The sequence below is a fragment of the Podarcis filfolensis genome (genome assembly GCF_964270895.1).
Source record: "Podarcis filfolensis genome assembly, chromosome: 12".
NCBI classification, from domain to species: Eukaryota; Metazoa; Chordata; class Lepidosauria; order Squamata; family Lacertidae; genus Podarcis; species Podarcis filfolensis.
The window spans coordinates 16,577,653-16,589,758 of NC_139614.1; the positions used below are offsets into that span (position 1 = coordinate 16,577,653).

General features: G+C 39.3%; 2 protein-coding genes across 3 annotated transcripts in view; one reads left to right on the forward strand and one right to left on the reverse strand.

The window, feature by feature from the left end:
• EOMES (eomesodermin) overlaps positions 1 to 12,106 on the forward strand; it is a 307,841-nt gene that overhangs the window by 44,019 nt on the left and 251,716 nt on the right. The window lies entirely within an intron of this gene.
• Positions 1 to 12,106, reverse strand: part of ZCWPW2 (zinc finger CW-type and PWWP domain containing 2) — a 34,163-nt gene that overhangs the window by 5,746 nt on the left and 16,311 nt on the right. For both annotated transcript variants that reach the window (XM_083578222.1, XM_083578223.1), the window contains 4 exons: positions 8,657 to 8,771; positions 7,123 to 7,181; positions 5,761 to 5,822; positions 4,568 to 4,635 (listed from right to left, as the gene is read on the reverse strand). In XM_083578222.1, coding sequence (XP_083434348.1) covers positions 4,568 to 4,635; positions 5,761 to 5,822; positions 7,123 to 7,181; positions 8,657 to 8,771 — 304 coding nt within the window. The remainder of the gene's footprint in view (positions 1 to 4,567; positions 4,636 to 5,760; positions 5,823 to 7,122; positions 7,182 to 8,656; positions 8,772 to 12,106) is intronic.

Consider the following 12,106-nt stretch of genomic DNA (forward strand, 5'->3'; position numbering starts at 1 on the left):
CTTTACTGGTCGAAATATAAAGTCTCAGTTGTGTTCTTAGAAGCCAGAGTTAATTAAGCATCAAATAAAACCTTACAGTTAGGGTTAGATACAATCTAATCCAATTTTCACTGGTGTCATCCTTTAAAGTTACCTTAGGAAAGCTTTAGATGTGTTAGATATCTAGTCAATTTAGTGCATGACACTCAGAAGCTACTGATAGCAGGCTTTACACTGAAAAGGTATTTTTTATGCCTTATTCAGCTGGTACTTATTGTGTTAACCTCTATGCACTATTAGTCACACTAGTTACAAGTGTGTCAAGGTTTACCTAGCAATTAAGAATGGTAGGTTATGTGTTCTTTTCAGTGGAGATGTAAAATTCTGTTTCTGGAGATTCACAGAAGTTCAATGCTATTTTGATATCGCACTGAAGCAGTGCTTCACAATTCTTTTCACTATAAAAACGAATTATTGTCTTCTTTGAAACCCATCTGTCAATTCTAAAATCCAGGCTTGAAGGGAGGGGGGAACCCTTGTCCCCATACTACATATCTCTCAATAAAAAGGTAAAGGGACCCCTGACCATTAGGTCCAGTCATGATCGACTCTGGGGTTGCGACGCTTATCTCGCTTTATTGGCCGAGGGAGCTGGCGTACAGCTTCCGGGTCATGTGGCCAGCATGACTAAGCCACTTCTGGCAAACCAGAGCAGTACACAGAAACGCCGTTTACCTTCCCGCTGGGGCGGTACCTATTTATCTACTTGCACTTTGATGTGCTTTTAAACTGCTAGGTTGGCAGGAGCAGGGGCCGAGCAACAGGAGTTCACCCCATCGCGGGGATTTGAACCGCTGACCTTCTGATCGGCAAGCCCTAGGCTCTGTGGTTTAACCCACAGCGCCACCCGCATCCCTTTCTCTCAATATCCACTGCCTAATAGCTTTCCCATCTAGACTCCTCCTGCATAATACAGGCACAGGACAGAAAACCACAACTATGTCATTTATGGTTGCCAGAATTCTTTAAGCTTTTTGCTACGCCAGATTTTCCAAAACCCACAGAAATCAACAGCATAATCTGCATGCCTTTTAATGAAGTTGGATGGTGCCCTTTATTACTAGTCATAATATCAGAACCAGGAATTTTTTTTAATGGGCAGCCAAACCCAGAATGGGAAGTTATAGGGAGGGAAATGGGCAGTTCAAAAATTCAAGTCGTGTAGACGCTATTTTATGTTAAGTGATGCAAAAAGTGTCAACAATATGAAAAGTAAATTAAGTAGTCCAGTCTCCCCTAGGACTCCAGACGCTGATCAGGCATACCAATTTTTCCTCTCCCTGCCAAAGGCAGTGTCCATATAATCCAATCCTTCTCTCTACAGAGTATTCCTAATATGAAAGCAATCCTTCTGCATTAGAGCTGTCAAAATCCAAGTTTGGATAATTTTCTCCCAATTATTACGGAGGAAAGCATGTGTGTGCACACAAGGAAAACACACAGGTGTGTTGTAGTGGGACATGCTTTGCCTGCGAATTATAATCACATACCACTGGGCAGTTCCAAATTTTCCTTTTAAAAAGCTCAGCCTTGAACTGATGGGGAAAGTAGAGAGGAGTTAAGGCTGTAAACAGAACTTTAATAAATGTAGTCAGCAGATACTACTTCTGTCTGCTTTAATGTTAGCTAATACCCCTACTGCTGTGATTTAGAAGAACTGGGGCAGCAGGAAGCATTTAATTTACAGGAGCCTCTTGTAGTTATTGCAAGTATGGCTGTCAGCATACTAAGCAAACATTTTGTACACCATGAAAAGAACCTAACAACACACTTTTATTTTGGAAAGACAGGGAAAATCACAACAACTCTCATGCTAGCTAGCAGAATTAAAAGTTCTCTTGAATGTAGAATATCCTAAACAATCAATACGATGTAATTTCTCACAGTAATAGGATGCCTTGCATATGTGGGTTATTTCAATCATCATGCCCTACAAAGCTTTACTCCCCTCAGTCACTATTGTTTACACGTTATACATATTTAAAAGGTATCTAGAAGTCAATACATGGCTGTTTTAGACTATCAAGCCATTACATGATAATCATTATCACTGTGTAAAATGGCTATGTGAATCCACTAGGAAATACAGCTTGTTTGCAATAATATAGGAACTTGCACCTAAGCCAATTTAGAGCATTACAGAAGACTCACATGGTAGAATGAAATCAAGACTGAAAGGTGCCTTTACACTATCCAGAATGTACAAATTGACAACTTTCAAAATGTTGCATATATCTCAGAATGTTCATGATTATAATAATTTGCAATATGTTTCCCAATGTTTTATGCACGTAGAACTGGAAGGAAACTCACTTATAAAACATGAAGTATATCCTTTGCTTGAGAAATAGTATTCCTGCCTAAAATTTCCCTGACAGATTCCAGATATAGGATTTTCTGAAAGGATCTGAGAAAAGAAATTCAGCTTCATTCCTGGGCAGCTTGTTGGATTGTTAATCATTTATTAAAGTTATGATGCTTTCCTAAGAGTTTAACGCATCTATAGTTTATGTTACCTGTATCTTTTATCTATATTTCACAATTCCACCTCTGAACCATTTGTCAATTGTCAATATACTACCTAAATTCTGTCAGCTAAGAAGTGAACATAGCATTATTAAATCAGTATTTTAAACCTGTTCTGAATAGACAGCTTCTCTTTCACTTTCTCTCTTTCTCTTCTTTTTAATTTTTTGCTATCAGGCTGCTCATAATATAACCCGATAGCACAGTATTCGTGTGCCACAAATACAACATTGCTGAATCATGTTCAGTTTGCTATTATCTGCACACAATTACAGCAATGCTGCTGTTGACTATCTTTCACCTTGTACGTATGATTTCTCCTCCCCCTTTTCTTTTATCTCTGTCCCTGCATCTTTGTTAAAAATTCTGCCATCAGGAGAACAGCTAATATCTGGTCTTTGATACCGAGCAGAGAAGAATAGGCAGAAGATATGCAACTGTGCATGTTTTACTTTAAAAGAGATGGGTTGCATTTTTAAAATAATGTCTAGCAATACATGCTGTGATCTGTATGTTTCCATAGCTGGTAACAGATGTAACAGCCTGGGAGCTCATTACGAAGGGCCTGCCTTGCAGTATGGATCTCATATACCTTAGATACATTAGGCAGCCACTACACAATAAAGTTAAAATTGGACTTGTCAGCATTGAAATTTGGATTTGCAGCTTGGATTTGCAGCAACTCAGAGGGCGTATTAGAGAATTTGCATTGAGCTGACAATGGAGGGAAATGTAAACATGATCATGGTTAAACCTTGGGATTGGGGGAAATCCTGTATAAGCAGTCTACAGGCTGGCAAACAACCTCATCTTGCCAAGTGTACTGCTCTAACCTTTTCCCAATTGAACACAGCTTTATAATAAAAGTCTCGGGTGATACAACAGCAGCTATTCCTTTCCCTGTTCCCTTTCAATGACTTTGTTCCTTGACCCAACTGAAGATGTGCCAGTTCAACAGGGACCAAAGATAATAAATGAAATTTAGTAATTGATGCTTACATGGGAGTAGCTAGGATTTATGTTAGGGGGGCAGAACCTCAGTTAGTTAAGTATTTTTATTGATTTACTTGGTTTAGGGGAGGGCAGCTGTCACTCTGCCCCGCCTTAGCTACAACCACGAATGCTTAGATATTGGTATTTCATGCCTCCTAATTTGAAGTACAATATTAGAAAGCATTCTCTGAACTTTGTAGAAAGCCAGCTTTAGAATCAAATCTGACTGCAAAGCCCCTTTAGCCCGACACATTTACTTTAACTGTTTTGTATTATTTGAGAGGTCCCCTATAAGGCCCTGGTCCCTGATTAAGGTCAATCACTTATCTGATCCACTAAGGCAGGCATAGGCAAACTTGGCCCTCCAGATGTTTTGGGACTACAACTCCTCATTATCCCTGACCACTGGCACTGTTAGCTAGGGATGATGGGCGTTGTAGCCCCAAAACATCTGGAGGGCCGATTTTGCCTATGCCTGCACTAAGTTCTGATGCCCCTTAATACTTCCCATAATAACCTGCTACCACCATGTACTGATTTACAAAAAGCAATTGGACTCCCCTTCTGTCTACTTAGCTATATAATCCAAAACCAGGATGCAGAGGTGAGATCTGCTAACCTAGGATTGTATCCATAGGCAGCAGTATCCATAGGCAGCACTCTGCTTGCACAAATTCACAAATTCACAAAATCACTTCTCTTTCTGCTTCCCCACTGAGCTACTGTGATTCCATGGAATATTCAAGTACATTTTAATTTCTGTTTGCAAAATACTTACTTAACCATTTTTGATTATTTGCAAACAACGTGGAAATGTTACTGTCTATGTACACTTCCCAGTTTCTTTCCGTATAACCACACATATATGGCTGACATAATACTATATTTCAGAAACAAGAACTAGTTTTCACAGTGAAAGGTACATGCCCTGTATCTTACTTAGATATGAATAAATTCTTTGAAAAGATGGCGGTCCTGATTTAATATATTGCTACACATTTATACAAACCTAGATTTTCATCTGACAATACATCTTCTGAGCCCGCTATTTCAAATGAACTTCTTAATGTTATTTTCCTAAAACACATACACATACAGAGAAAGTTGATGTATTTGTTGTGAATATCTAATCAAGAAGAATCAGATAATATTTGAAACATATACTTCTATATGCAGAAAGCATTCTCTTCCAAATCCTGCCTTTATACGAGAAAAGTATTGCTAGGTATTTGTGAAAAGCACCTCATCTTTAAAACCTTTTCGGTTACTACTTGTAGGCATAATTTATCACAAACCACTTGATCATTTATTAATAGGATTATGTCCCTTTGGTGTCCCCTTGATAAGAGGAAATGTTAGAAGGGGCAGTTTTTATCTATAGTTGTATTGAGCTAAATCTTTAAACAATAATTGCAGGCTAAATTTTAGTCACTGTTTTTAGTCATTTTGCATCCACTAATCAGATAGATAAGTAGTCTAAATTATGTGTGAAAGTGACCGTCTGCTCTAACTAAACAAAAATAAAAGCTTGTAAGAGACAAGTTGAATGTTTAATCTATAAGCGTGAATATTAAATATTATAGGGCTTGATCCTAAATGGGGCGAGAGTGGGAATCTGAAGGAAATTTAACTGCCCACTCAGAACCTCAGAAGTGAGGTTGAAGAAACACTCTTTTGCTCCTTCATCTGTTTTGAAGTTTCCTGCTTTTAAAAAGTTTTCTCTCTACTGAAAACAACCCCCCACCCTGGAAAAAATAGGGAAGTATTTTGTTACCCTAGCACAAAAAATCCGTATGCTCAAATTCATATATCCGCCTTGCAAACAAATCAGAACGGTTGCTCAGTAGAGACCGAACATGGTCTAACCACCACATAAGCTCTGTGCAAGGAAATCAGAATGAATGCCAAGTGCCAACAAGTGCAAAAATCGTTTCCCTCAGCATCATGGGAGCCACCAGGGCATTTTTCTCAGCCGGAACTCACCAGAACTCAGTTCTGGTACCTCTCAGGTAGGCGCCATTGCCATTATAAGAGAAGGAGGAGTTCATGGTGAGTTCCAGCTCCTCTTTTTCTAGAAAAATCACACTGGGAACCACCATTTTATAACAACACAACTTGGCACAGTAATCGCAGTGTTAATAGGCTGCCGAAGGGATGGTTTAAAAAAGTAACCAAATAAAGTCAAACTAACCCAATGGTTACCTTTTCTTTCTTCCAATTCTGCAACTACTTTCCCCTCCACAAGTTTTTGTCCAGGTTCTTGTCTAAGAAACATAACAAAAAAAACATACTTTGAAGCTTTCTGTATTTAATATTTTTATTTAACACGATGTTATGTTTGCTGCTGGGATTAGTATGCTTGTGCTAAACTTCCCTCGCACACCCCAGTTGTGTTGTTTCAGTAAGATTCAAAATGTGAGCCACGGTCAACCTGGTCATTTTCCCCATCTTCACCAGGAGCCATCACAGACAACAACTGGGGACTGAGAATCTTACCATTTGGGTAGCACAACTCACATAGGGAGTTTTACTAGTTGAAACAGCTGGCTGGGGGGAATTCACCAACGCATGGTGGTGTTTGACCATACCTTCGTTGAAGGTTTAGTTCAGCTCTTTACTCTTTCTGTAAAAGTGAAGCTGATTCTCCTCTACGTCAAAAACGGTTGTGCCCAGTATTTTATTAGAATTCACAAACTCATAAAATCACTGCTCCCCCCCTCTTCAGTCCACTTCATTCCCATCACATATTTCGGTCGACACCTGTCCAAAATGTATGCTGGTTACCAATTTGTATAATGTCAAAAAGTGTTACCATGGTAAGGTGACAGAGGTGTTATGTTGTTTCATTTCTAAGTGAGATTCTATATTTAAATTCTCTCTATATTTATCTCTTTATTCTCTATATTTATCTCTTTAAACTCTCATCCCCTCCCCCCAAATTGTTCACTTAAAATTTTGATTAAGCATAATACACAGAGAAAATAGGAAAATGTATGAACTAATGGGACCAACCTCAAATTCAAGCAGATTTTAAATAAGCTAAGGACAATACTGTATCTCAAACAAGGTTGCAAAAAAAAAAAAAAAATCAGGTATAAGATCGGTGAAAATGAAACAACTGTGTCAGACAGGTTATTATTATTATTATTTATTGTGTTTATACACTAACCTTCGCCTGGAGGATTCCAGGGCGGTGCACAGCATAATAAAAGCAACCATTTACACAGAATAATTTAAACGTCTAAAAGCTACAAAACTAAAAACAACATTAAAGCACAACAGCACAATAATACTGCTAGATTTAAGGAAGATTTACCTCCCCAAAGCCTGGGAAAGCTTGCATGCCTTCAGCTGATTTCTAAAAATTAATAGTGTGGGAGGCAACTGCACTTCCCTAGGAAGTGAATTCCACTATCAAGGAAATGCCACTGAGATAATGATAACAGCACCACAACAGCAGCAACAACAACAACAAGAACTTGAAGCTGAAAGTGTAACTTTGGTTTGCAAACGAGTAGCCTCCACCAATCCATTAAGAATGTAAGAATACATATTAAATCTTACATTTTTTCTGCAAGTGATCATGTTAGATTTGGTTTCGGCTTCTTTATTCTTTACTACATCTGGAAAAAGAATTGGTAAATGAGCAAAAGCAATAACTGAGTAAAAAATAGTTTACTGGCAAACAAAATTACTTTTCATAGTTATTCCAATCTGTTCTCTAATACATCAAGTTGTAATAACAAGACGTAGTACTGGTATAAAAAATTATTTTATTAAATATATAATTATATTATAACGGATTGAATGGTACCTTTCTGTACTGCTATAACTACCTGCACAAGATTTCCAGATTTGCACCAAACATACACATGGTTTAATCTGCTGTGGACATAAGAGCCAACTCCTGGGGGCAGAGGTCTCTTTGCCCCCCAATAAAAGATTTGAAGGGGCTGCCCCCCCCCCAAGTTGAAGGGCATTGCCATTCAAATGGTGTGCATGTGCCACATCTTGTGATCAATTATGTGGGGCGGGGCTTACCTGCGTCCCCCCCACCTGTGGAATTGTTTTACACAGAGCTATCACCTCTGGTGGTGCTATGGGTTAAACCACAGAGCCAGGACTTGCCGATCAGAAGGTTGGCGGTTCGAATCCCTATGACGGGGTGAGCTCCCGTTGCTCGGTCCCTGCTCCTGCCAACCTAGCAGTTCGAAAGCACGTCAAAGTGCAAGTAGATAAATAGGTACCGCTCCGGCGGGAAGGTAAACAGCGTTTCTGTGCGCTGCTCTGGTTCACCAGAAGCGGCTTAGTCATGCTGGCCACATGACCCGGAAGCTGTACGCCGGCTCCCTCGGCCAATAAAGCGAGATGAGCGCCGCAACCCCAGAGTCGGTCACGACTGGACCTAATGGTCAGGGGTCCCTTTACCTTTATCACCTCTGGTGGTCGTGTTTTCCAGCAGTGGATGGTTTTGGGGGGCTGTGTTGCTCACCTGACCTCCATTTGCTTATGCTGCCGCTGCTGCTTACTGGAAAGTAGAAGGGAAGTGGGGAGGTGGTGGAGAGGTTAGTGCCGTGGAAGTGCACTGCCAGAAGTGCCAGAATGGCTCTTCCAGCGCCTTTGCACCATGCTGACCTCACTGCTGCCTCACCTCTCCTCCCAGTAAGCAGCACCAGCCTCACTATCTACAACTGATATGTTCTAGAGATGTCCACATTCAGGATTATGACACGGTCAACATGGATGAGACATCTACAGAAAATACATTGTGTGTTACAAGGAGGACCATGGCAGCAATCCAGCCACTCCTTGAAGGGACACAGGTTGTGCAGAATCAATCCCCACATATCAAACGGGTGCATGTCATGAATGAGCGCTAAGAGTAGAAGACAGATAAAGGAGCGAGGGTCACAAGCAATCTGCATGAAGCACGTATACATATAAAGCCTTAGTTTTCATTTAATAATTTGAAATCATTATATTACTGTATACTACAATTACTAGTATATTACAATTACTGTACTTGGGAAAGAATCCACTTTGCAAACAAACAAACAATGAAGTCAATATATAGAGACAGAAAGCCAGATAACTGTACCCTTTTTTGAGAGGTAGCACATTTCAAGCCTTTGCTGAGCAGAACAGTCCAGCAATTTGTTTGCTTCTTCTAATGCACTTTCATACCAGACTTTCCCCCTCTTGTATACATTTGCCTACAGAAAAACACACACATTATATTAGTTATCAAAGTACTAGTACTATGTTTCTGAAATTACAAATACGTGCAAAAAAATATGCATGGACTCAGCTAGTCTTGGATGTGTTACATACACCTGCAGTTGCAAATATATGTAATTATATATTTATAAATCTAAGATTATGAACCCATTTTAATACCCCTCCCCCAAATGGAAACATGCATTTTAAAAAAAATTAGCTATCCATATCAGTTTTTAGAACTTACATGAGGTAGAGACACACACAGCTGACCCATATTTGGCAGTTTTGGGGTGACATTAAAGGACAACAAGTTGTCTATTTCTCTCATTTAAATGAGGAAGAGGATTATTTGATTTTGTCTCATAGATCAAAATGTATTTGCCTCATCCTGAGTTAGGTCCTGTTGGTAGAGTTTTGAACTCTTCATTTTTGGGAGCTTATAAATGAATGTAAATCCAGACACCTGCCTTGACTACACTGTGAAATCCAGTATCAACTACATATGCGATCAATCATTTTAAAAAATCCCATGTCATTTACAACTTTATAATTTAAACGTGGGCATTTGAAACAACATATTAACAGTGAAATTCTATACAAGTCTACTAGGAAGAAAGCCCTATTGAGTTCAAATAGTTGTACTGTAGATATGACTTTAGCCCAAACCAGTAAAAATATGCCGTTTTACTAAGTTTTGTACTAACTATAATTAGGTCTTTGAGAATTATTTTGCTTTGAGTGGAAAGGGAAATAAAGTGAAAGTGAAGTAAAAATAAAGCTGTTTTGAGGGCTTCCGGTGTGATGAAGCACTGGTGAGAAAGAAGGCCCTATGCAGCAATGAAAAAAGGAATACAGCATAGTTTAGACAAAAGGAGACTCTGTAGTTTACAGAGAACTAGGCCTGTGGAAGCTGAACTGTAGAAGCCACGCAATTTTTCACATGCTCTTGAACAGAGCCATTTATTGGTATCTAAACTATGTGTCATAACCATTTCAACTGTTATGCAATCTCTCTTGTAGGCTTAAGGCACAATAGTTAGCAAAACTATGAGCATGACCTGGAACCTTTGAAACAATGAACTTCAATGCAGTACTTGCTGATCAAACAATATATTGCAACTTGGTGATGCTGTTTGTTAGCATTTGCATTTACTGAACTGAAATAAAAGTGGGGGGGGGGAGAAGTCTTTAGAGGCAAAGATGAAAGGCTCCTATTCTTAATTTATACAATCCCAAAATATAGGCTATATGATTAAAGAGATTTAAGTTTAGAGGGTTACCTTAATATTATAGAAAACAAATCTAACAGAAATGCCTTTAGCTTGTTGCTAGGCACCAGTAACTAAACTCAACATCTAATCCCTGCTTATGCAGAAATTGTAAATTGCATTCTCCTTGATAATAAAGAGAACTGATTAGAAGTTATTAATATTTTCTTTCTTTTTACCATCATCTTGTCAACAGACAGTCTATTTTTTGAAGCACGGCTTGTTGGATTAGTTTCCTACAGGAAGATACAGTTTGTGTAGGGGAGCATGGAATCTCAATCTAGTCCTCTATAGACAAAAGGCTGCTTTCACCAATGTTATCTCTTCAGAGAAGGGAAGGAAACAGTTTCTGAATGCTTTCTTGACTACTGTCTTGGGCCCTGCTCTTCTTTAGTTCCAGGGCTGCTCCTACCACTAGACAGAGTGAGACAGCTGCCTCGGGTGGCTAATGTCAGAGATGAGAATCCTTCTACCATTCCCTTTGCACCTCTTAAGTTATTCTGTTGCCCTCAGGTAGGGGAGAGGATGTGGTCCTTTCACCAAGTAAGATCTGGCTTTTGCATTTGGAACAGGGAGGGTGCCATATTGACCTTTTCCTCAAGCAGCAAAATAGCTTGTTGGCTCTGCTCCGTTCTGATCTATGCTATATCCATGTGGTACTATGAATTATGAAACCTGTACAACATAATTTTCTTCAACTAACACCCCTGCAGTTACTAGTTATCTGAGTCCAAAATGCAGATAAAATATTTTGATTTTTCCTGTGTTTTATTTATTGAGATTGCGTAGGTAAGGTGAACATAAGTTGCAGGCTTACTGTACTACCTTTGACCAGGAATATCTGCCCTATCAATTGTTTAGTTATTTATTTACTATATTTATACAGATGCCCCATAATATGTTCTCTGAAACCCCCACAAAGCAAAGAAACAAACCATACCACTCATATTCCAGCAAATGTGGATTTTTAAAAAGAAACACATTTTATATCCGGGAAAATGGAGTAAAGCAAGCAAGCAAATTATTTATGTATACTGTACATCTTGCAGTTAATGCATAAAAGCAGCCTAAGAAACACTTTAGAGTTCTAGTTCAAAGTTGAGATAATAAAGCACTCAACTATAGTACCCTCATGGGTTTATGGATCAGCTCCTAATACACAAGGTCACTTTGAACCTTTCAAAAAATATATATAATTTCATTTTCCTACGTATGAAAAATGGTTTCATCTCTTTCCCTTATACAAGCTGACTCATCTGTCTTGGGTATACCCCTTTCACAATAGGCTTGTCTCTTTATCCAGATCTCATGTACCCCTTTAAAATACAAATGCGCTACCAAGCAGAGTAAAATGGCTAAAAGCAGTGCTATTTTTTCTAGAGAAAGTGGTGTTGGAACTGAGTTCTGGTGAGTTCGGACTGGGGGGAAAAAGCCCTGGCTAAAAGCATTTGTTATTGAAACATTTAAGATTGCATTGCCTTGTAGACATATGGTCCTGGGCTCCCTGTTTCTCTTTTGACAGCCTTCAAACTTCTAGGTCCATGCAAGGATGATCTAAGGTGTCTATACAACTGCCAGTATTGGGAGAATTAGTGTGCACAGTGACATTCTAAATCAAAACCAAAAAACATTAACGAAAGGTTTTCCACCTCAACCATTGCAAGTAAAGCTTCCAAGCACTGCTCTCATGGGGCCTAGACCAAGTTCTCAAACTTGGGGGGGCCATTGCCCCCTTGGTTCCATGAGCTACTCCCCAGTGCCCCCTACCCTGTAAAAAAAGAATATTATTCTAAATAGTGGTTAGCACGACCCGCTGAGGAACATCACACAATAAAAATCAACACAGTAAAAAATTAATTGCACACTTATTCAAAACCTAATTAAAACTAGTTTAATTTCCTCACAAACTTGATCCGGTGATACCAGCTTTTCTAACTGTTATAGTCATTTGCACCTCCAGCTGCTGCCCCCCTGCCTCTAAGTGCCTCCCTAGGTAATCCCACCATCCCGCAGGGGGTGGCACCCGCCCCCTTTGGGAACCACTGGCTTCAACTTTTAAA